At 40.2% G+C, this 26,593-nt stretch overlaps 1 protein-coding gene across 5 annotated transcripts in view; it reads right to left on the bottom strand.

Moving 5' to 3' along the window:
- LOC148348393 (sickle tail protein homolog) overlaps positions 1–26,593 on the bottom strand; it is a 163,363-nt gene that overhangs the window by 49,118 nt on the left and 87,652 nt on the right. For 2 of the 5 annotated variants that reach the window (XM_088322632.1, XM_088322631.1), the window contains exon 2: positions 25,573–25,853. In XM_088322632.1, the coding sequence (XP_088178758.1) occupies positions 25,573–25,853 (281 nt within the window). Of the gene's footprint in view, positions 1–6,846; positions 6,990–22,020; positions 22,155–25,572; positions 25,854–26,593 lie in introns of those variants that run through there. The other 3 variants (XM_088322634.1, XM_088322635.1, XM_088322633.1) reach the window with 2 other exon arrangements.

Here is a 26,593-nt window from a genome sequence, read left to right as displayed (position 1 = left end):
CACTGAGTCAGCACACTATTCAAAATACGCCTAGCCTTAAGGGATTAAGAACATGAATAATAATGTAGAGCGGCACTGTTCATGAATGAATATGATGGCAAGAAGTGAACGGAGTCGGCGGGTCACTCCGAACTGGCCACGTTTACATTAGAGAAAGATTATTGCACGTCTCCATTTTCAAAAACGTTTTAAGTTCTACATGCGGGTTGGAAACACAAAATGTGGACATGCTGATAAATCCGCTAACCAATAACCATTGGGGTTAGAAATAACTTGAACTACACTCGAGGTACTTTGACCACGTAATGTCCATCCCTTTTGTGTCAGGACCAGAATGGAAACAGGACCCACTTCCGTGACGTTTACCAAAAGTTTTATTAAAAGAGAGAGGAAGGGCTGCGCCCACGATCCGGTGTTCACTGGCCCGTGGGAAGAAAATTCCTCTCATACTCGGATTGTGAGCTGAACACGGAAGTGGATCCTCCATAGCGACCGATGGCGGTGTCAGGGGCAGAAAAATGGTCAGTAGCCGGGACTAGGAGAGCAAGACGTGGTCGGGGTCGAAAACGAGTCATAAGCCAGAACGGGAGAGTAGATGTAGTCGGGAACAAAAAGGGGCCTAAAGCCGACAGGAGAGCAGACGTAATCTGGATGAAAACGGGTTGTAGCCCGTGACAAACGGTAGCAAAAACGGGACAGGGTCGAAAAAGGCTTGCCTTGTATACACGGAGATTCACAGACGGACTGACAACAGGGGATTGACAGGACTCGGTTCAAATACTGACAGGGAGCCAATCAGAACCCGCGGCAGTTGGCGCCAAATGAGCGGGCACAGGTGATTTACATCGGTAATCATGACATTTTTGTGTTGAAACCTTGATGTTTATTTTTTTTTTTTTTACATTCAACCACTCAAAATGTTCAGAGGGACCTTAGCTACGCTACATATTTGTTTTTTTATGCCCTCTGTAGTGTTTTTTTCTGTGTTTTTTCTTTAATTGTAACTCATCAAAACCATCAGAAAGACAAAATATGTAAAAATACCTCCCAAAGGTTAATTGCTTCCATCTTAATGTGTTCCATCATTTCTGGATGAAGGTTTTGCCTTCATGTTGTGACCGTACCAAATAGCTCACAAGAAATAAAGCAGAACATTCTGTACATGACTGAAAGAGAAACATTACATCTTTGTACGTGAGAACAAGTCATCAGTTGTCTTTGTCTGGATTGTCAACTGGTACAATGTACTATAATACCCACACAGCAGGCCCACGGTGCCCATAGCCATTACCCTCTCCAATTTTGCTTAATCACCTGCCTTAGAAGCCCTCTGTCCTTGGCTCAAAATGTGTTTTTTGTGAAAATATTTCTAACATATATATTCCCGAATGAGTAGACACGCTAACCTGTAAGGTTTGAAAAGCATACAAATACGCAATCATTCCTCATCACTCTAAAAGTCTGAATTATAGAGCGTAACAAAACAGTCTTTTATTCAGGCACCCATTCTTAGTGGCAGATGCGGAAAAATTACGGGAGCTTTGAAATGACCCGTGGCAAATTTTGGCACAGGTGCGAAAGGGGCTCAGCGGGAGTTATTGCGTTAATCGGTTGTTTTCACATCTGCGGATTGTGCTTATTTAGTTCACGGGATGGGTAAAAAAGGTTCAGATTAAGAGTAAAGATGTTGCGAATAAATAGGTTTGTAGGTACAGTAAAACAAAGTGCTAGTAGGCTAGGTTGAATATTTAAGGTAGGGAAATGAATACAATTAATCCAATTCTGTTAAATTTAAAGACACTCAAGGCGATAAAATATAATGGATTTTGAACTTGCAAGGAGGACCAGGAGAAAAGCTCTCAGATAAAAAAATTCCATCCCTTACCAAAACCCCTTCTTTCATTAAAAACAGATGAGCAACAGCAACATGATTGACCGATAACAACAATGGTGCAGTTGACAAAACAACGAACATCATTGAGTCCAAATATGGAACTGGCGTCATATGAAATCTCCTTTGCACTTGTTCAATAGTAGCAAACCTATCACATTAATTGTTATTTAGATAACGGATAATTTAAACATTTGCTAAATAGTGAGAAAAATCTAAGAGTTGAATTTGTTTAGGAATGATCTTAAAACGGTGATAAATTTTAAATGTTTTTGAGATAAAGTGTTTGCTGAGTATGTCAGGAGTGACAAGATTGGATAGATTGAGAAATGAAATTGTGAGAGACAGAACTGGAGTAGTGGTGGAACTGAGCAAGCGTGTGGATAAGAGAGTACTCGGTTGGTTTGGACACATGGAGAGGATGGAAGGGGAGCAAATGTTGAAGAGGATCTACAGAGCAGAAGTCAATGGAAGGAGACCAAGAGGAAGGCTGCAATTGACGTGGATGGATGGTGTTATGAGTGCACTGCAGGAAAGAGGTCTATATCTAGTGAAAGCTAGAGCTATTGTTGGTGATGGGAATGAGTGGAGAGGTGGGATGTTTGGACGCGTTCTAAGGGATGGGCAGATCACCTGTATGATGCAGCAGGGGTAAACCAGTGAAAGCTGTCGGACCCTGTTGTTGAAAAGAAGAGTGTCTTGTGTCACCCTGACCCGGGGGACATGGCCGCTTTCTTGTGTCCCATTTCATCTGGAGGGACGAAAGTATGACCGACTTGGTTGCCGTAACTTGTTTGGGTGTTTGGGCATTTGTGTTGGCCATGATCAGTAAATAGATAGATAGATAAAACTGATTAAAAATTATCTGATGCTATTTGAACATTTCAGCAGATGTGGAAGAAGTTTTTTAATAGGTGTTGGTTGGTGTTAGTTGTTTAAAATCGATAAAACAATCGTCATCCCTCATTTAAACTCATATCCTGGAGTGCCAGGTCTAATTCCATTCAATACAATGGTTAGCGCGTGGGCGGCACGGTTCTGAAGTCATGAGATCGAACCTCCTGTGTGGAGTTTGCGTGTCCTACCCGTGCTTATGTTGGTTTCCCCCGGGCACTCCGGTTTCCTCCCACATTCAAAAAACATGCATGTCAGGTTAATTGGCCGGTCCAAATTGTCCCTAGGTGTAATTGAGAGAGTGTGTTGTTTGTCTCTCTGTGTCCTGCGACTGGCAGGCAACCAGTTCAGGGTGTGCCCTGCCCACTGCCCGAAGATAGGTGGGATGGGCTCCAGCACCCCCCGCGACCCTACTGAGGATAAGCGGTGCAGATAATGGATGGATGGATGGGTTTACAAAATTGATATCAATGACCATAAAACAATTCAATTCAATGCAACCGTGATTTTATTTTCTGGGCCATACAGCCCAGTCTTGGTATGTATTATTTATATATTTTTCATAAAAAATATTTATCTGGTTCAAATGATTGGATTTTTTCAAAATATAAATGAGTAAACTCAGTATGTATTACTTTTGTGTACTTTGTCATAACTATTCTTAATAATCAATATTCAGGTTGATTTGATCCAACATTGTGGTTTGTTTTGCCGGAACTCCTCCTCCAAAAATGATGTAGGGCTTTGGTTTTTGTACAAGAAAATTCAGCAAAAACTAACGGTTTGTTTTGTTTTGTTTTGAAACTCCCTAAAATTGATTCCTTTTATAATAAACAGTCTGGGCCATTTTGATTAGAACAACCCAAACTACACAAAAACTGATTAAATAGACCCAGGTTTTGGGTTGGTCCCATTTTAGGCAGGAACAGAGAGAACATGCAAACTCCGCAAGGGGAGGCTGCGGTATCTGGAACTGAAACGTGGACTTCCGCACTGTGGGAATGTGCGGTAACCACCCAGCCGCTGTGCAACCAGTTCAGGGTGTCCCACTGCCCGAAGATCGCTGGGATGGGCTCCAGCACCCCCGCGATCCTACTGAGGATAAGCATTGCAGATAATGGATGGATGGATGGACTAGTTTTGAACCAAATTTGGACCTACTTGGATGTGAGCTAGTATGCTTTTGGGGGATTAAATAAAGAACTTGACTAGGTATAGAATAGAATAGGATAGGACTTTATTGTAATTGATAACAAGTAGTGAAAATTGATTAGACGTGGCCTTCAAGGATAAAGATGAAATAAAAGACTTAAAAGTGGAAAATAAGACAAAAACATTTTAGTATGAATAAGCAAATTTTACAAGACATTGGCCTTACTCATGAGTGCATCAGAATAGTGCAAAAAATAATAATCAATAACATTAGCAGCAACATATTTCCAAAGTAAGAGTCGAAAAATTTAGCAAAGAATAGAACGTCCAAAGACGTTGGAAGCTCAGTTAAAAGAAAAAATTGTGAAAGCAAGGCAAGAAATTTAGCTTTGTAGTTAATGACTAGACCTGCCATGGAATCTTATGCTAGTCCAAATGAAGAAAGTTGCCAGAGATTGAATTATAATTTTCTTAAATTGTCATTATTAATAACATAGTGGACATTGTTTACAACGAGTTTTCCGGGATTGACATATAATTAAAGACTTAAAAGAGAAAAATAAGAATGTCAGAATAAATTATTACGCTATGAAGAGTTTCTCTGATTCAAGGATCGGAGGCTTTACTCCTCGTCTGCAGTCCCAGACCTTTGTGTCTCCCTTAATGACATTACAACCAAATCCCCTCCTCATCCATTCTCTTTGCGGCTTCTTCCTCTGATGAGTTGCTCCTCTAATCTTGCCGTCCAAACTCCCCTGATGGACTTTCTGTCTTGAGCTGACTCGTTAAGTAAGCGTCTTAAGCGGGAATTACTCTTTAGTCGCTAGTGTTGCAGCCGAGCGTGACTCTTTGCATGTTCCCTTTTTTTTTTTTTTTTTTTTCGAGATTTAAACAGGAGACAGAGACAATAGAGTGCCTGTCGACCTGCTTGACATTTCCGACGTCTGAGCGGACGCCGTCCAATCGATTTCACGCTCCCGGGCTTATACAAATTAGTCGCGGTTATCGCGGGCAGACATCAACCTCTGTGGCATGAGTGGGAGGAGGGTGAGATAGTTTCGAGAGTCAACTTTGCATAACTATCAGATATTTCTGCTGCCGGGAAAGGCCATATTGAGTGGCTATTCTATTTAAATGTTTAGGCCAGGCACGGGCAAACTAAACTTGTACTGAACGTTGTAAGTAAGTAGACCATCCGAGAGCTAACTATTTCATAACACGCAGGCATGTGCCCTATTAGTGGAATTTAAAAAGCTCATAAATCATTTGTGTTTCTTTTAATGAAAAAAAGGCACTGTGTTGTGTTTTTAGCAAGCATGTGCCAACTCTAATGACCTTTGTCGCCATTGTTTCTAGAGCAGTTCTGTTGAGGTTGTTTAAAAAAAAAAAAAAAAAAGACAGAATATTCTGGACCTGTGAGTACAGAACAAGGCTGTAATGGTTTCACAATTGCCCTTTCAAAATGACTGACAATCATTTAGCCATTATCTGCAACGCTTATCCTTAGTAGGGTCGCGGGGGGCGCTGGAGCCCATCCCAGCTATCATCGGGCAGTGGGCAGGGGACACCCTGAACTGGTTGCCAGCCAGTCGCAGGGCACACAGAGACAGACAACTCACTTGCTTATATATACCTAGGGACAATTCAGACCGGCCAATTAACCTGACCTGCATGTTTTTGGAATGTGGGAATAAACCAGAGTGGCCACGCAAGCACGGGGAGAACATGCAAACTCCACTCAGGGAGGTGCAAACTCATGACCTCCAAACTGTGCCGCACACGTGTTAACCACTGCGCTGCCGTGCTGCCCAATACAGATTTAATGTATCAATAAAAACAACAACGACTGTTTTGCTACAAGCATATGTTTAGCAAAAAAACAAAACAAAAACAAAATCACTTCCTTGCTCTTTTGCCTTTTGAGTGTTCAACACATCAGATAGAATTTAGTTCTTAAAATATGGAAATTGTATGTCATTTCATTTGCATTCTTTCAAGACACATGTCATGACATGTATCGGATCCAGAGACTGCAAATACTTAAAGGTGCGGGAATTGTGAAATGGTCTACACGCTGACACCATTTTCTGGCTTAAATCACCATTGTACCCTGTCAAGCTGCTTGTTTGGTGCGTGCAAGCACGTGCATTTCTTGGAAATGCCAAATACTCTCCTTTATTTCATCTTTTTTTTTAGGTTTTGGGTTGGCGTTGCAGTGTCGAGCTACAATCCCTCTCCAACCCTCCCCTCTTTCCTGCTTCATAATGGGTTGTCCCAAAGTCTGATATAAAATAAAAGCATATAGGTGCAGTGGAAAAAAATATAAAGGCTCTTTAAACTCAGTTGGGCATTGTTAACACATACTTAATAGAGAAAATAATTTATAGGATATACAAAATATTCTACTTTCAACTTTTTAAAGACACGTCAAACGACACACCCCACCTTTAAAATCAAATCAATCATTATTTTTTCCTCGTGGCCAGGACCTTATGCAAAATTTTAGAACCCAATGCATGAGTCAAAACGTTCTCCCACACCTTGTTTAGAGTGTTCGTTTTTAATTTAAATAAGGAATTTAACTCACCCTGACAATGTGTTGGAATTGAAGTCAAATTTATATCAGCTTGTATGTCGACAAAGATATCATGAGCACACACAAAACAAATAGAGAAAACCCAAAAACAGTACACAGGCAGCTAAAATGATTCGCACGTTGGTGTACACAAGGCACAAAATAATTGCCTGAATACTGACTGACGGATCCCGCATCTAGTAATCAAAACATTTCTAATCTTGATTTGTTATGATTTTACATCCTGTCCTGTAGTTGGGGAGTAAAACCAAATACATCCTCCCCCTTAAAATAAACAACCAAGTAAAGAAACGTGAAACCACGGAGAACTTACCATGCTCGAAAATGCCAGGAGCTCCATCCACCATCAACTTCCATGTGTAAATGGAAAGCCCCTGGTCCAGAGGAAACCAGTTCTTTCTCTGGGTGTTGTTTTAGACCTTGTAGCACTCTCTCTCTACTGTTCCTGCCTATTTCCTTTTCTGGTCTACCTTGAGCCCCCCGCCTCCTTTCCTCTCCTTGTACTTATTCGAAAAGCCTCTCAACACCCGTATCGGTGCTCGGCTTGGGTCCCGAGATAAAGAGATACTACTCGTATCCCACGGAGATAAAACCACAGTCTATGCAAAACACTCAGCATGCGATGGTCGTAGCATACACACATTTTCAGACGCAGGATCTTCTATGCGGTGTGCCCTCGCCATTCCGTCGTTTGAGTTTTTTTTTCCATAATTAAGTTCCACGGATAAATATGGAACTACGGCATCATTTTACCCAATAGGTTTCGTAGGCACTAATTGGAGCAATCCGGATAAAAACTGGGTTCGTACAACCTTTTAGTGGCCAAAATCGAGCACTTTTTAACTAATTTCAAAGCCAATTTTCCAATATCTCCGGTATGAATCTTGTGATGCAAGATCCACAGACATATCTGTGATTTACATATGGGATTTTTAATCTTGCGTGGGCTTTTATCAGGACAAATACATTTTTGATCTTGAATAAATTGTGAATATATTTGGAGGAGTATGCTGGGTTCGGGGCAGTTTTAGAAGTTTGCTTTTATTAAAAAAAATATTTCGTTTTTTATTATTTTCTTATCACTAAGACATTAAACTACAGAGAGACTATAATTATCGCCTGGATAGTTGGACTACATAACTACGTGATCATTCTTACCTATTTGTGCCATCATCATTCATCATCATGTACACCTCGGTTCGGGAAACCTTTTGAACCAAAGAGCTATAAAAGCAAAATATGTTTAAAAGAAATTGAGAGAGCCACACCATATTTTTAAAGACAAAATTTAACAATGCTGCCAAAACCTGCTCTCCAGACAAAAGCTAATTTTATTACACTGTTGATGATTTGATCAAATCTATGAAATTATAAAAATAAAGCCAGAACCTGTGTTCCATATCAATATATATCTATATACCACTTAAAATGTGACCGTCATTTTTGTCCTAATTAATGGTTCAAAACAAGGTGCAAGCAAAGTTCTTTTGTAAAAACGTCACAAAATACTGCAGAACATAAGAATATCAACGCATTTAGCTTCAGCGCAGCCTGCACTGAGCAAGGGAAAGAAGGGAGGGCCTTATGCTGTGTGTAGAGATCCGACCAACTCTAGAGCTCACCCAATCAAATTCCTTTGAGTAGTTGTTTTTTTTTTTTTAATTTACAGTTTGATCAGTGGGTTTTCATCATAAAGTATCTCAACAGTGAACAGACATAGTTTATTGAGCTTCCATTTAAAGGGGTTCTTAGCGACCTACAGCCAAAACGGGGTATAATGGTGTGGCACCTTGGCTGTAAACAACTGTAGTTGAAAATGTGCCCGATATATACTGGACTACACTAATCATAGGGTCAGAGTTGCTTCGGCTTCAGGATGCCATCACTCTACTTTGGAACGCCACAGAGAATTCTACAATGGTTAAATTTCATCTCCGAGCCATAAAAACTCACGAAACGGGCTGTATATGCCTTGCGAGCCATATGATACACCAAAGAGTTTTTATTCCGTGTCATGCTTTTTTGCGTTTATTCATATCTTTCATGGCAAGCTCCTGTTTTATCCATACTCTAACATTCGTCTTTGGTACCATGAATAAATATAGTGGGATAATGAGTTAAAACGTAATGCCTTTTCAAATGTCATCTATATTACTGCGGGTCTGGTGGCTAGGATTTAGCACCATCGCCGCTGCTATCCTGGTTCAAATCCCGTTGCATCCAATGTTCTGAGAATTGTTCGACTGAAATAATCACTGCACAAATGCGCAATATAGTACCGTAAAACCTAATGTAGAACGCGTACCCAATCAGTTCATTTTGGGTGAAAAAATATATATAAAAAAAAACATGTTACATGGTTCCTAGGTACTTAATGCACGCGGTTGTGAAACAGATGAACCGTGAAATTTGAGGGAGTACTGTACTGCAAATACAAAAACTGGGCTCAAAATGTCTGTATATTGGGGTTTAGAAAGCTTTTTTTGCCAATTTACAATTGTCAGACCTTTGGCTTTTACTCTTCAAAGAACTATTCGCTAGCGGGGCGACAACACTCCGATCTGTCTGGACTCGCTCTTTTGATATTGCTTTTGCCCAAAATACAAGGCAACACTCTAATAGACAAAGCGGTGGATGGTGGAATACTCACAAATATAAGCACACCCATCCATTTACCCAAACTGGGTGAAGCTCAGGTTTCACACGTTTTTTTTTGTTGACCTGAGAAGGTTTACTCGGGTGAAACAGGACGGTCTCCAGAGGAGATCTTATAAAAGAAGTTGACTCAGTGAAAGAAATTATCAACAAAACCTTGATTAAGAAGCACAAAGTAGCAAGCAACCAAAGAACAAACTGTACTATTCAACTTGTTTGTGCACATAACACATTATCTGAGGAATGTTAGAACATTTATTATTATCCGTTCCGTTTGTTCTCAAGGGTAAAATGTGAGACAGGACTTATATTGTGCTCATCACTAAAAGACAATCTACAAAGCTAGGATGCTAACAGTTTATATGATAATATGTAGCAAGGTAACAACCTGATTGTGAGAAAGTTTTTTTCACAGCTGTCGTCCAAAACTAGTTAAAATCACAATGTATGCTAATGTGCTAAAATTTACTTTGCTAATTTTCCGACAAAAGGAAACCGTTTACAAAGTCTTATATCAGGGATGTCCAATCTATGGCCCAGAGGCCATTTCAACCAACAATACTTCAGTGGCCAAGGGCCCATACCGTATTCATTCATGTATAATGTACATTTTTGCCTGAATAAGAACTTAAAAGTTTAGGTGCACATTATACACAAGATTTTACGGAAGTATATTAGCGTATATGCGCAATGATTGATCAGGTGAAAAATTGAACTCGGGTCGCGGAAGTGAGCTCGCCAAATCCTAACCACTACACCACTAGTAATATGTATGACATGACATATTGGATTATTTTATCATTATCACATCGTTTTTATTCTTGGTACCAAAGAGGGAATGATACAAAACAGAAAGTCCTCCTGAGAGATATAAAGAGACACAAGAAGGGGCAGCGAGGGGAACAACTCTTTCGTGTATTTCATGATAAATTGGACTTTGAGGGACATTAAATAAATACATTGTAAATGTTATGTTGGTATCGTGTTCATAATTTGCGTGGTCAATAAATTATTTTAATCACGGCTCCTTGTATTCAACCACAATAGTTTGAGCTGAGAAAAATTAAAACAACATTTTATACATATTTTTAATAAAAAATTAGGGCTGTGAGATATACACAAGTACGTGTTATACCGTAATAAATATGGCATGTAAAAATGATTCCTTCTAAAATATAAATTTTAGAAACTGCATCGTCTATTCAAACAGGTAGATACGTATTTCCAATTTGAAAGAAATATTTTCAAGTGGTTAGCGCGTGTGCGGCACAGTTCTAAGGTCTTGGGAACCTCCTTTGTGGGTTCAAATCCAGCTACCGGGCTTCCTGTGCGGAGTTTGTATGTTCTCCCCGTGCTTGCGTGGGTTTCCTCCGGGCACTCCGGTTTCCTCCCACATTCCAAAGACATGCATTTCAGGTGGATTGGCCGGTCCAAATTGTCCCTAGGTGTGAATGAGCGAGCGAGTTGTCTGTACCTGTGTGCCCTGCGATTGGCTGGCAACCAGTTCAGGGTGTCCCCTGCCCACTGCCCGATGATTGCTGGGATGGGCTCCAGCACCCCCGCGACCCTACTGAAGATAAGCGGTGCAGCTAATAAGATGAGATGAGATGAGATATATATATATTATATTATATACATTTCTGAAATAAGTTTAGAGAAAACTGGATTTAATAAAAATAAGACAGTGAGAAGGGATGATGAAAGACAAGACCAGAGGAGAGAAAACGAGATGAAACAAAATGAAGCACAAGGCAAGAAAAGAAGAAATGAAACAAAACTAACCAGATAAAACCATACAGGACAACAATCACAAGTAGACTGCTCAAACAGGACAAAGACAGACAGGACGGGAAAAAAAGTAAACATCTATGTAAAAAAAAAACGAGACAAAACAATACAAGAAGTGACAAGACGAGAGGAAACGAACTGTACACATAAGATCTCATGATACAAGACAAGAGTGAAACGCAGATTAAATACACAAGATGAGACGAGCAGGGTTGGTAGGGTTACTTTAACTTGATTACTTTCAATTACTTTTGGATTACTCCAATACCAAATATGCTAATAAAAGACAAAATAAACTAAATTTGAATAAAATGACGAAATTTTGTGCAGGCTTGGGGAAAACGGAATACATGGAACGGCAAAAATGATGTTGGCAAGCTGTTTGGATTTATTTTCATTTTGTTTCTGTCGCATTTTATGTTAGTTTTGCCAGAGATCAAAGCCAGGAGAGAAAGCTTACCACGTGTTGTGAGTCATAATTGTATTCATATCTAGTTTCTTTTGTCTTTTATTAGCATATTTGGTATAGGAGTAATCCAAAAGTAATTGAAAGTAATCAAGTTAAAGTAACCCTACCCAACCCTGGAGACGTGAATGCACAAGATAAAACGAAACAAATGAAAACAAATGTAAACACATGAAAGACAATTCAAAATAATATCCAAGCTAAAAAAAAAAAAACACAGGTGTTATTTGTAAATAACAATAAAAATGCAAAAGTAACAGCATCTGTTATATACCTCAATTTATCTCTATGAGGCCCTTAGAGAAAAAAATATGCACAGCTCTGTCTTACTGATATAATGTATCACCTTTAGTAGCAAAAGACACAACAATAACTCGTTGGAATAATTTCAGTGTTTGCGCACAGTGTTAGTTAGCTTCAGCCACCAGTTGATAGCCAGCCAGCTTGACAGCGAACAGCAAGGTGACCTACGATTCCAGTACAGGTCCGACAGGCAGGCGAGATGCCTTGTTCGGTTTTATGTCTTGTTTTATATTTTATGCCCTGCCCTGTCGTCAGGTACTGCAGTAACTCAGCAGTTATGTGCTAGCCACGAATGCTGCAGGTGCTAAAACATAAACTCAACTCTGGGCGATTGAGAAACTTGCTGACAGTTGTGAATTTTTGTACATTGGAGGTATGTCACATGTCGTCTGAACTGATAAAACCCAGGACTTGCCTTTTACATGTTCCATCCAGATCCTTGCTCAGATCTGAATGAACCTTATATTCCCATATCTTATACTTTGGCCTTCCAGGTGAACTGTGGTTTTAAGTGAACCAGTCCATTGTATGCCTTTTGAAGTCGGCAAATACTTTTGTTTTGACATAAGGTCCAGATGTTGTCGTACTTGAAAACTTAAGATGTAGAGTTGCTTTGTTTTACGTTCCAATGCTGTTGCTAGTCCAGCATACCTTCCGTTTTTATGGTTTATCCATTCCATAACCCCATTTGAAGTGAATTTCTCAGAAATAGGAACCATAATGTAACCCATGATTTGTCAAAACTTTGGATGACTTACTAAAGGTAGTCTTATGTGTATTGGTCGATTTCTCTGGGACACTTCCATTATTATTTTCTGCCCCTACAGCAAAAATACCAAAGTTGTATCCATCTATATCAGGGGTGTCAAACTCATTTTAACTCGGGGGCCACACGATAGAACAAACATTCTGTCAGGGGCCGGACTAGTAGATAAAAGAGAAAGAAAAAGAGAGATAAAGACATAAGAGAAAGAGGGAGGGAAAAGGAGAGAGGGCGGGACGAAGAAAGAAAAAGAGAGAGGGAGAGAGCGTGAGAAACAAAAGATAAAAAGTCGTGGGAGAGGCGAAAAAGAAAGGGAGAGGAAGAAAGAAATCCAAAGAGAAATAGAAAGACAGAAGGAGAGAAAAGATAGCGTGAAGGGTATGAAGAGAGAAAGAGAAAAGGAAGTTAGAGCAAAAGAGGTTAAAAGACACAGAGAGGGAAAGAGACAAAGAGCAACAAAGGAAGAGAAGAAGAGAGACACGGAGTGAAAGAGACAGAGTGGGAGAAAAGGGATGGAAAAGAAAGAGAGAGAGAGATAGAGAGACAGGAATAAATACAAGTACAGTGTCTTTGTGAGAGGCACCTGGCTTTGGCAACATCAAGTTGACATATTTCAACCTGCTGCTTTTTTTTCTCTTGCGCTTCTCTGAGTGTTGTCTCGCGGGCCGGATTCAATCCCTTAGCGGGCCTGATCTGGCCCGCGGGCCGCCTGTTTGACACCTGTGATCTATATATAATGGAAGTCCATGCTTTAGGCCACGTACGACGAGCACAACGTGTAAATAAACAGCTTGCCAACTTAAAAATACATTTTAAGTGAATGCATCCACAGTGTGCCTTTTGAATTCAACAAACATTCTCAAAAAGTGTTGGTATTGAGCAGTTCTGCTGAGGTTTTATATGAAAGGAATATTCAATACACAAAGAACAAAGCTGATTAATTCACAAGCATGTAGTCAAAATGACTGACAATCACTTTTATATTAAGAGGAAGGCTATGACAAAATTGAACTTATGAGGTAGTGAAAAAAATCTCTACTTCACACAAGCCTTCAGTCTAGATGAGTTCTTGTAAGTACTGATAAACAAAAGGCCTTCTCCTAACTGCAAACTAAGAACACCACTTGAAACAATGTAGAGACCGAATCACAACTAAATGAATGGACCCATCAATAAGTCAAATCATTACATTAAGGAGTAAATTATGACACTCAGATAAATGAATAATAATCGGCATTAGTTGATTAATTAATGACTCAAAAAGCTTACAAATGAAGAAATCATACAAACATGACTATGAATGCAGTGACAACAAATGTCAGGACCAAAACGGAGACAGGACCCACAAGCGTTACGTTTATCTCAGTTTTATTGGGGCGAAGGGAAAGGATTGCACCCACGATCCAGTGATCACTGGTCACGAGAAGCAAGTCGCTCTGAACGCGGAAGTGGAACTTCCATGGCAAGCAATGGCGGAGTCAAGAACGGGGAAAAAACGGCTCAGTAGCCGGGACAGGAGAGCAAAATACATGGTCGGGATCAGCAACAATTCGAAAGCCAAGAGAGGAGAATAGACGTGGTCAGGATCAAAAAACGGGTCGGGAACAGACGGGAGCAAAAACAGGAGTGAGTCAGGGTCGAAAAAAGCTTGCCTAGAGTAAACTGGCGTTTGCAGACGGACTGACAACAGGTGACAGAAAGACGTGGGTTTAAATAGTGACAGGGGGCCAATCAGAGTCCGAGGCAGTTGGCGCCAAAGGAGCGGGCACAGGTGCATCACATCGGTAGGCCAAATACGAGCACAGCTAGTGAAAACACAACTTGGCAACTTGTAAAATAACGTTTTTAAGTGAATCCGTCTAGGGTATGACTCTTGAGTCAGCAAACCCTTTTGTTTGGGGGTAGGGTCCAAATGTGGCTGTGCAAAGGCAAGAGAACTAAAGATACAAGGTTACTTTGTTTTCCGCACCAGTGCCAATGCTGTTATATAAATGAGGGTCATTACCAGTCGCGTCGTCAAAATTTACGGGTGGAGTTTTACGATTTCCTCGGGCTACCTTACCTGGAGCTCTTAAAGAGATACGTTATAGTTTTTATATATCTGGAGACTGTCAACCAATTGTTCTATGATGTTATATCGACTTTGTACGTACAAACAAGACTTTGCCGATAGGTTACCGGCTCATTTAACATCGTTAGAAACCGGCAACCAACAAACGAGCAGCTCTGTGTTGCAATTTCACACTTGACGAGTGAGCGGGCAGGCACTCCAGGGACCTTTTCTCTTCATATCTGAAAAATGGTTATATCAGATTTATTTCCGGAGTAACATTCATCAAAATGGACAGTCAAGAATTTCAAGAGTTGAGGGTCCGTTCACGATCGAGTCAAAATCAGTAGCCGGGGTCTTCTTAATGACTTGGAACACAACAAGTAGGGGACGGGGGGCGCAGCGCCCAAACTTGGCGCTGATGCCGTCGGTTTAATCCCTGCGTGTCTCAGGGGTTAAGCCCCTTTCTTGACAGATTGGCCAATGATTGGCCCTCCACCTGATGGCCCCTGATAACCAGTCGAGCCAGACAGGGGGATTTGTTTTTCTTTTTGACACGACAAAATACGAGTGTCTTAATCGGAGAGGCTTAATCGGGTCTGAGCTCCTTTTCAGTGTGGACTTTTTTCCCGTTAGACTTATTTTAGCATTGTCGTGCGACTCCGACAGTTTGTCAACAGGTGAATCAGGAAATCCTGAGACGACCAATTGGATTTATGAAAAACCTTTTATTATAGTAGCTAAAACGTCCAGTACCATTGGCTGTTATAGATGTCTAAATCAAAATTTCCACTTTTAGGGTTGAAACCCCTCAAATATAAGCCTTGAACACACCCAATTTCTTGATTAAATAGACTTGACAAGCTCTCTGTGAAGTTCACACAAAAACCGGTCCTACCAAACATTTTAATATTTGATACCAACTGGAAATTTGACCAAAGGCTAAAATCTATCCATACAGGAAGGAAGCTACCAAGAGTTGCTCAAGCCACGTGCTAACTCTGCAAACAAAAACAGTGCAGCTCAACCTGTCAGTACAGAAATGACTCAGTAAATAACTTTGCACAAACTTGAAGTGGCTTCTAAATGTAAAAGCCTTTATTCCAGATAGAATTTTAAATGGACACCCTATTTGATAAATAACAATACCAAAAAACAAGTTGCTTTTATTTTCACAAAGAAGCACCTATGACAACTTTCGTATGACTTATACTTGGTCTTTAACTTATTCACTGCCATTGACGACTATAGACATCAGAAATCCATTATAACACTGAAAAAAAATTGGGGGGAAATGTTTTTGTACTGATTACCGATGTGAATCACCTGTGCCCGCTAATTTGGCGCCAACCACTGCGGGTTCTGATTGGCTCCCTGTCCCTATTCAAACCCAGTCTTGTCAATCCCCTATTGTCAGTCCGTCTGCGAACCTCTGTTTGTACAAGGCAAGCCTATTTCAACCCTGACTCCCGCCTGTCCCGTTTTTGCTTCCGTGTGTCTCCGGCTACTGCCTGTTTTGATCCCGACTATGTCTGCTCTCCCTTTACGACCCATTTTTGATCCCGACTACGTCTACTCTCCTGTACTGGCTTACGACTCGTTCCCAACCCAGACCAGGTTTTTGCTCTCCCTATCCCGACTATCGACCTGTTCTCCGTCACTGACACCGCCATCGCTCACTACGGAAGATCCACTTCCGTATTCGGATCAAAATCCGAGTGCGACTTGCTTCCTGCGTCCAGCGAACACCGGATCGTGGCCGTAGTCCTTCCTCTTTCTTTCAATAAAAGTTGAAGAAAACATTACGCAATTAGGTCCTGATTCTGTTTTGGTCCTGACCCTTTGGTAAAATAACATCCAAAGGAAGATATTATTGCTATTACCATTTACATTATCATTCTTATTATCATTATTTATATTGGATATTTTATTTAGTATTTTTCTAGTGACACAAAAATCGTTCTTAAAATAAATCCAACACGTGAAAATGTTTCGAAAATGATTTCCTCATTTTAAAAATTCCTTATTGCAAATTCAACAAAAACATCATTTATACTATATTCTTAAGGATAAAAAAGTGGCAATAACAAAAATGTTGGGTCAACAAAAATGCACAGATGTAAAACAACAAATGTGTCAAATAACGTTCAATCTAGTTGAACCATTCAAAAATGGCCCTACACAATTATTGGGTAATTTTAACCATATTTCTGGGTCATTTTATGGAAAACAACCCAATTTTTTGCATTATTCTAAACAAAATGACACCGGCTGTTTAGTAAACATTTTCTGGCGGTTTTTGTTTCAAACTAAAATCTTCTTTTTTGGGGGGCAGAATGACTTTTGTACCAAAAAACATTACATATTTTTTGCAGGGAGCTGTTTCTGCAAAACAACAAAACATTGGGTTAAATCAACACTAGTATTTTTAGAGTTTTTAGAATTTAACATATTAACCGGACTTTAAGGCGCATCTAAAATTTCTAAATTAGCCAATAATTTGAAAGTGCACTTTATAATCCGGTGCGCCTGATATGCTGGAAAATATGGTGGAAAATTTGGAAATAGTATAGCATAGTGACAATCAAATGATATTGCACACAGTAACTGTTCCTCTTTTGAGAAATGTATAGAGTAGTCTTCAAGTGCCCTCATGTGGTTAATAGATGTTGAGATTACTTTTTGTTTATGGTAGAGTTTTGGAAAAAATTATAAATTCTTGATTGAATTGTTTTAAAATGATATTGCATACACTTCTATTCCGGTGCGCCTTATATACCGGAAAATACAAAAGATAAAATTCCAAATGCATAATGACAATGAAATGATACTGCATACAGTAGCTGTTCTACCTTTGAGAAATATAAATGGTCTTCGAATGCCCTCTTGTGGTTAACATGCGCCTTGCAAATCCTTTTTTGTTGTTACTTTGGTCAATGTTTGTCCGCGAGTGTGTAATAGATTTTCGTTTTTGGTATTATTTTGTAAAAAATTACGTACTGTAATTTAAATTTTTGTTAAACGATACCGCAACTTTAGTGGTAAAACTAGATGTCATCATGTTAATTTATGTCTTTAAAGTAGATTATTTTTATTTAAATGTATTTGTTTATTTTTATGCAATTGTAGTTCTTACTGTTGTTTTATTTCACTCACCTTATAGTCTAGTGCACTTTATATTTGAAAAATATATCACTAAAGAATTTTATTTGGGGGGGGGGGCCTTAGTATGGAAAATATAGTATTTACAATAACAAAAAAGAATATGTATACATAATCTAGACAGCAAACGGTCAGATCACGGGTATTGGAGACCCGTCTGCAACCATACCAAAATGGCCGCTGAACCGTGTCGGACAAAACTATTCACCTCGGAATTCGCGGCTCATTGCACACAGACACACACGGAAGAAGGAATTGTGTGTATTTATGTGTGTATTTATGTGTGTATTCATGCGGTTGTATTGCCGCTAGCTTGTGGCGGTCTTGCTCGCAGGCCGTTATCTCATCTTTACTGACCCGTGTTATTCGTGGCCTGGAAATGAAGAGCCAACGCTTCTATAAAACACTCCAGAAGTGACAATTTGAAAAATTACGCGTTAGATATCATATTGACGGAAGTTTTTAAGCCTTTTTGTAACTCAAACCGCATGAGAGCGTTTTGTTTTTCAGCCAGGTTGCTCTTCTGGTACAGTAGGAACACTTACTGTACATTGGCAGCGTGGGAAAAAAATAACAAAAAAATCTCGTTCTACAACTCTGACTGTTTCATTTTGTAAGTAATTTTTTTTGCCGTGTTAATAGAACGCTAATAATTTGGAAAATATACGTAATATATCAAGGGGGGTCCAATGTGGTGCCTGCGGGCACAAGGGTGTCCCCTAAGGACATTCGAGGTGCCCATGGACCTGTTCTGCAAATATCTCATATATATGTATATATAGTGCTAGGTCATTGTGATGTACTAGTAAAAAAAATTTTTTTGTTTTTTTTTTTTGCGGCTGACTATCTGTTTATTTAACCCCGACTTCCAAAAATTAACCTGCTAATAAAATAGTAACAACATAGAAATAACATGATAAGATGCATTTTTTTAGAATTGCATGTCGTGCGTGAGAGACGGGCACTGAACAATCTGCGGTCAATCATTACATCCACTACACAGCATCATCTCCAAAAAGAAGAGCAGCTTCAGCGACAGACTGTTGTCACAGTCTTGTTCCATGGACAGACTGAGGAGATCATTTCTCCCTCATGCCATGAGGCTCTTTAACTCCACCCGGGGGAGTAAAAGCCCACATTAAACCCCAACCACACATTTGCACATTACCCCATTTTCATTACAGTGTGTATTTTAAGTAAAACTATTTAGATGCTCTTTATTAACACGCCATATTGGGTATTTTTGTATTCTGTATATTTTATTTTATTTTTTAACACAAGGATCCTGCTGGAAGTGTGAATTTCTCCACGGGGATGAATAAAGTATCCATCAATCTATCTATCCATCTATCTATCAAACATGGATGCAAAAAGTAGCTCTCAACTTTAAAAAGGGTTAAGGAGACTACTGATATACAGTACAAGTGCTCAGATTAAACATGTATATGAAAACAATCAAAAAGTGAAACTACATAAATATAAATCCAACTTTTCCCGCATCTGACTTGTTGGCTTGCCTAAAAACTATAAGACAATTGCAATAGTTTATTATTTACAATAGCATCGTTTTATAATCATAGTGTATACAGTAATATGTAACTACGCACTAAAATATATGTTTAAGTGAGAATATAACTACTAATTGAATAAGCTATATTATACAACAGGGGTCGCAAACTTGGCGACTATGCTCCCCAGGTTTCCCCCTAAGGACATCTGAGGAGCCGACAGACTGGTTCTGAAAATAACTCACCAGTGCTGGGTCGTTGTGATTTTTCAATTGTTGACTGAGTTTATTTAACCCTACTTCCTATAGGTAACCTCTTACTAACGTAGAACGAACAACATAGTAATAACATGATAGAGTTTTTTTTTTTGAAATGCATTTCAAACTGGGAGCCCTTTTGCGCTAATTAGTAACAACAATGAGCTCTCGGCTTCATGTTATCCAAAAAACTTCGATAATTGTATAATATTTAATGAAAATTTGCCAAAGAAATTGTTTATTTTTTCAGGGATCTGCCAATCACAGATCACAAGAAATACATAAATTGGATAAGCGTTAATTTGGGGAACTGTAAGGTAAAACAAGATTTAAAAAAATGGACAGCGGGTAGAATTCAGCCCCATCAAGAGGTGAACTAATTTATTTATTCAACACCCCATTATATTTTTTTCAACACTCTTTGATCCATACACAGTAATTTAACCAGCATTCATTAAACACTGTAGATAAGGACGACTATCTTTACTGAGGGAGTGTTAAATGTTTACTTCTTTTAAGTGTTAACTCAACACCGTTTACTTTAAGGTACTCAGTATTAGTGTTAATTTAACATTTAAAGAGTAACATTTTACTCTACTGTTACACAGTACAAACACTACAGTACCATTACAGAGTAATGTAACCATTGTTTTTTAACCTTTTGTAGATAAGGAGCATATGTTCACTGAGGTCGGGTTAAAAGTTCACTCATTTAAAGGGTTAATTTAACACTGGTTAATTTAGGGTTATCAATAATAATGTTCATTTAAGACTTATAGAGTAAACTTTTACCTTAAGTATGAAGCATTGAAAAACACTGGTTATCTAACAAGCGAAAAGGTTCCCTGTTCGAGACCGGGCGGAAACATTTGTTGGGCTAGAGAAGGATGGGCGCCACCAGGCTGTACTTGCCCAAGACACACCACATTAAATGGTGCCCCTCCAACCCTAGTGGTTAGCTTCGATGGTAATGTATGGTCTCTGTGAGCTATAGAGCCTGTGCTTTGAAAACAATTCCATTAGTTCACCACTAGGTGACACTGATTTGTGGTACACTTCTATATAAAATGGAAAAACAATACAAAATACAAACATGAATCTAAATGAAACAATCTTAAAGGGACAGTGTGTTTTATTTAGTGCCTTTTTAGTTAGTAGTAAAAAAAAAACAATTACTTAAAATATCGATATTCATTTAAATAATAAGCAAAGCTTCATGAACAATTATACAAGCATGCATTTCAAATGCTTATAGATAGAGAAACATGCATTTATTTTAACATAATGTAAGTGTCATCTAGAGCGATCTGACATACCTGTCCGACATCTTTCTACTACGGTTACCGGAAAAAAAAAAATACAATCTGCCTTGAGGCTGGGCATTTAAATGATAAGGAAAAAAATGGTTCTTGTTGGTCTCTTTGTCATGATTACTGAAGTGACTCAGCTGTGCCCACTTATTTGGCGCCACCCGCCGTGGGTTCTGATTGGCTCCCTGTCACTATTCGAACTCAGTCCTGTCAATCCCCTGTTGTCAGTCCGTCTGCGAATCTCCGTGTATACAAGGCAAGCCTTTTTCGACCCTGACCCCTGCCTGTCCCGTTTTTGCTCCCGTTTGTCTCCGGCTACAACCCGTTTTGATCCCGATCACGTCTGCTCTCCCGTCCCGGCTTATGACAGCTTTTTGTTCCCGACTACGTCTACTCTCCCATTTTGGCTTACGACTCGTTTCCAACCCCGACCACATCTTTCTCTCCCAGGTACCTACCAATTTTCCGCCCCTGACACCGCCATCGCTCGCTAGGGAAGATCCACTTTCGTGTTCGGATCACAATGCGAGTACAAGAGCGATTTGCTTCCCGCGCCCAGCGAACTCCGGATCGCGGGCGCAGCCCTTCCTCTCTCAATAAAACTTGTGGTAAACATCACGCAAGTGGGTCCTGTTTCCGTTCTGGTCCTGACACTCTTGAAGTCTCCTTAGTTTGCATTCTCCCTCGAGCTTTTTAGCACTTGTCTTTGGTTGCAACACAGAATAAAGTGATATCTACTGGTCAAATAAAACATAACAGTGTAATTTAAATATAAAATGAGATATAAAATACTACATCAATTACCAAGAGTTGTTTTTTCCAAAACACTATGCGTAATAACACAATTATTTTGGGCACAACACAGACGCTTTACCACCCAACTGTAGCATTTAAGATTGTCATTATCACCTTGCAGATTATCACGTTTTTACAAATGTACAAAAACAAAGATCAAAAAGGGAGAACGCTGAAAAAAAAAAACAGAAACCCTCTTTTTATACATGCAAAACAGGCCATTAAAAAACAAATAATGCGAGTTATTTTCACCCAAATTCAGCAAATGTGCACTTCCCTCCTTAAATCTAAACACACAACAACTTTTCCCCTTTTTTCTGTAAAGGAGGCAACGAGCACCTGCCCAGCGCGTGCGAGTTGACAAACGAGTCTGCGCACGTCGTAAAGCACAACTTGTACACGACAAAGGGAAAAAAGAATTCCAACATACCTCAATCCTCGACAAAGAACTCCAACAGGAGAAAAAAAGTCAAAAAAGAAGTTGCTGAAATCCAATGTCGAAATAATCTGTGCACGACCATCGCGTTGGTGCTCGCTCGCTCGCTTGCTGTGCAAAAGCGCACCTCGCTTTCTTTTGGGCTCGCTCTTGTGGTGATGGAACGTTTGCGAACGAAACGGCTTTGTTAACCGGATCTTTCAAGAGAACGACGAGGATCTCCGTCATTTGGACCCGGCTCCCTTAGAATGCATTTCCTTCTCTTCCGTTTTCTTCCTCGTTTTCTTTCTCTTTCTTGATCTCTTTATTTATTCTCTCTCTATCTTCCCCCTTTTATTCTCTCTTACCCTTTTTTAAAATGTTTTCTCTTTCTGTCTTTCTGTTTTTTTTTGTGCATTTCCTCTCTCTCTCTCTCTCTCTCTCTCTCTCTCTTTAAGTCTATGTCTATGTCTTTCTCTTTCTTTTTCTATTTCTCTCTATCTCTAAATCTCTCCTTCCCGTTTTCTTTCTTCCCTTCCCCTTCACTGTATTTCCTTCCTCTTCTCTCCCATAACTTCTCCTTTTCCCCCATTTCTTCTCTTTCTCTCTCTCGCTCCCTCCCTCTCTTTCTCTCTCTCTCTCTGTCTCTCTCTCTTTCTATATCTCACTCTGTCCTTCTCTGTCCCTCTCTGTCTCTCTCTGTCTCTCTGTCATTATGAGTGGCATCATCTCTGTGTTGTTGTGTTGTAGGTGTGAATGAGCGAGCGAGTTGTCTGTCCCTGTTCAGGGTGTCCCCTGCCCACTGCCCGATGATTGCTGCGATAGGATCCAGCACCCCCGCGACCCTACTGAGGATAAGCGGTGCAGCTAATGAGATGAGAGATGAGATGATATATATATATATATATATATAATATATAGGTTTCTCTTTTTCCTCACGCTGAGGTTTTGAGCTGTTCCTTGCCCACATGTTGGTTTAGGATCGGGTAATTGTGTAATTGTAATCCTGTGCAGTCCTTTGGGACATTTTTGTGATTAAGGGCTATATAAATAAATGTGACTTGACTTGACTTGAATTTTAAAAAAGTAATCATTTGCTGCACAATGTTGCATAAAAAATGGTTATGTATGGATTAAAGCCACCAAAATAACCTGAAAAGACTTGAGAGCCAAAAGAGAAGGCTCTTTTTCGTGAGCCTAGCAGAAAAAGCCGGTTCTCTACAAAAAGCTGAAATTCCCGTCCCCACACTCTTGCAGGCTCCTACAAGTCAATCAGAGAGACCCCCCCCCCCCCCGCTTGATGACGTCACATTGCGTAATCATAGCAACCGTACAGACCCCACCCCGCAGCTGACTGAACTCAACCTACCTGTCGGACAACAATTCGCCCTCTGCAGCCAAGTCAGCAAAAAAGACCTGAAACTAAATTGCCATATTATTTAATTTATTCTTTATATAAATTATAAATAAATAAAAAAAATTTCAAAAATTTCTAACCAAATTAAAAATATATATATAAAAACATGGGACAGAAATGAAAAAACAATTTTCTTTCATTTTTGGGGCAGCACAGTTATGAGGTCATGAGATTGAACCTCCTGTGTGGAGTTTGCATGTTCTCTCCGTGCTTGCGTGGGTTTCCTCAGGGCACTCCGCTTTCCTCCCACATTCCAAAAACATGCACGTTAGGTTAATTGGCTGGTCCAAATTGTCCCTAGGTGTGAATGAGCGAGTCAATTGTCTGTCCCTGTGTGCCCTGTGACTGGCTGGCAACAAGTTCAGGGTGTCCCCTGCCCACTGCCCGAGGTTAACTGGGATGGGCTCCAGCACCCCCGCGACCCTACTGAGGACAGGCGGTGCAGATAATGGATGGATGGATGGATGGTAAATTATTAATCCAAAAGTGAGGGTCCCTAGATGTGCGGACAAATGTCTGTTCAAAGCCACTCCTGCCATGTAATGGTGACATTACATACTGAAATCATTCCAAGAGGCTTGATACTTACTGTTATTCTGTGCCAAACACGTTTTAATACTGCTTTAACCCCTTAACGTTCCTGTACAATTCGCCTAAAATCCCAATCCAAGACCAAAGTACATTGAATGCTGTTTTTGAACCATTTGGAGAATATGGACGGTTTTGGTGTGTTTTGAAAGGTAAGACTCTGAAGTATTGTCCCAAACTGAAATAATCACTCCAAGTGCTACAAATATTAAGTAATCTGAGTTAGATCACATTAAATAGAAGGTTTTTACTCTGGCCGGATTTTTTTTTCTCTTTTTGCAATTAAATGCCAGCAGATGAGTGTAGAATAAGCATCTTATCTGGAAAACAAGTTTGATAATAGCTTGAAGCCTTACCTAGTACCTTGTCCAAATTGATCACAATCTGAAGAACTCAAAATTGCATTTTGCACATTTTTCTAAGGGTAGATTTAGGCGGTTCCAAAAGTGGCCATTTGGAAATGACTACTGTACTACACTAAAACGTTTACAAATTTGTAGTTCACTTTGGCCAATTTTTAAGCCACAGTGAAAGAGTTGTAAATCTTGAAATTCTCTTTCCAGAAGTCAATCAATGATTTTGCACACTTGCGCGTAATGGTGCGTAAAAATGAATCACGGACTGCCTTGCGCATGATATTTTTAGATCTGTTTTGAATACACCGCCGGAAAATGGCATAAAATTATTATGGAAATGTAATAATTACCGATGTGAAACACCTGTGCCCGCTCATTTGGCGCCAACTGGTTCTGATTGCTCCCTGTCCCTATTCAAACCCTGTTCTGTTACTCCCCTGTTGTCAGTCCGTCAACGAACCTCTGCCCCGCAAGATGTGGGTTCTGACTCGGTCCTGTTTCCTGTTAGTATTTCCTGTCCGGTATTGTTCCCGTTTATTTTGTCCTGTTTAATGTCGGTTTCCAGTTTCGTTTCCGTCTATTTTTGTCCTGTTTATTATTCTCTCCAGACATCGTTCCTGTCTAGTTTGTCCTGTTTAATTTTGATATCCTGTTTCAATATCAATCCTGTCCGGCCCGTCCTGTCCGGTATCGACCCCGTCTGTCCGATATCTGGTCGGACAATTGGTATCGATCTTGTCGGTCTCTGGCTAACGTGCATGACTCCCCATTTCCCGCAAAATAAAAGCTTGTGTGAGAAACGTCACACATTTGGGCCCTGATCCAGTTCCGGTTCATGACAGGAAATTGTATTGCCTAACAAATTTGTCAAACATCATTTAATTTGGTTACGACTGGCTAAAGATCTTCAAACCTATTGGAGCCGAAATCCGTTTTCTCAAACGGGCCCGTATGGACTAACGTGAGCTGTGGAAGGTGAAAAAAAGCCTGCTATTGGTTGAGAAAGGTGTCAACCGAAAGGGGAGGGCTAACTACCATATTGGGAATGCTATTATGAGTGTTTTTATTTACAATGGGAGTTTTGGAGCGAATTTAAACATTACGGCGCTGAATGAGTTAAACAGCCGAGGCAAATCACAGGGGACACACCACTGGACTTTTTATCAGCAACGCGCCTAACACAGAAACTGAGCTAGCGCATGTTACCTGTTCCCGCAGCCGTTCCTGGTGTCCCATGATGGCTGAGGCATGATGAGGGTACTTGTGCTTGAGATGCTCCAGGAAAGCCTCCCGTTTCTTGTCCATTTCTGGCGGCTGCATGGCCAGGATCTCCCGACTGCCCCTAGCACCACCTAGTGTATGTCTGCGCGGGACGGTACGGCCGCTGCCTTTGGCGTCCGAGCAGGGCGCCGGCGTTCCATTGGCTGAGGCCTCTTGTCGCTCGCCGTCCTCGGGGGAGGAGACCCTCAGGTTACTCTTGTTCTGCTCTAAAAGGGTGAAGAGGGAGGGACAGAAGACACATGTGAGGTGCTGATGTTTTGTATGCGAGTATGTAAGGTCACAAAGGGGGTATGTTGTGGTGAGCTTTCAACAGACTCGGTGACCCGAGAGTTTATCGAGCAAGAGCAGAGACAAAGGCTAAAGGACAGCAATTGAGTTCTGCAAATTCCTAAATCGGAAAGACACTATATTTAAAGCCTATTTGTGTGTCCATCCATCTCAATTTGCTTGACAGCCAAAGTGCATCAAGTACATGATAGAAATAACAAATAAAGCAATGTAAATATAGTAGGGGGCTCAGCGACAGCTTTTTCCCCAAGGCCATCACCACCCTAAACGAGCACACGAAACTGTGAAAACATAGGTTGCGACTCATTTTTGTTTTTTCCTTATGTTTGTTGCAGCTAAATGTTATAGCAATTCTTTTCAGTGCACTATCGTTACGACGCACTATTATTTTCATTCACAAATACTGCACTATACTTAGGCCAATCTCTAAGCACTACGCTTTAAATATATATAGATAGACATTGGTCGCCAGCTAGTCATTGGGCACACAGAGAGAGAGACATTTTACCCGCTTTTTCATACTTAGGGACAATTTGGACAGGCCAATAAACATGACATGCATGTTTTGGAATGTGGGAGAAAACCGGAGTGCCAGGAGGAAACCCTTGCAAGCACGGAGAGAACATGCAAACTCCACACAGGAGGTTCAATCTCATGA

This window comes from Urocampus carinirostris, chromosome 18, assembly GCF_059441175.1.
Source record: "Urocampus carinirostris isolate Australia breed hairy pipefish chromosome 18, RoL_Ucar_1.0, whole genome shotgun sequence".
Classification (NCBI taxonomy): Eukaryota; Metazoa; Chordata; class Actinopteri; order Syngnathiformes; family Syngnathidae; genus Urocampus; species Urocampus carinirostris.
The sequence above is the reverse complement of the archived record's forward strand: the minus strand, read 5'-3'. Positions and strand labels throughout refer to the sequence as shown.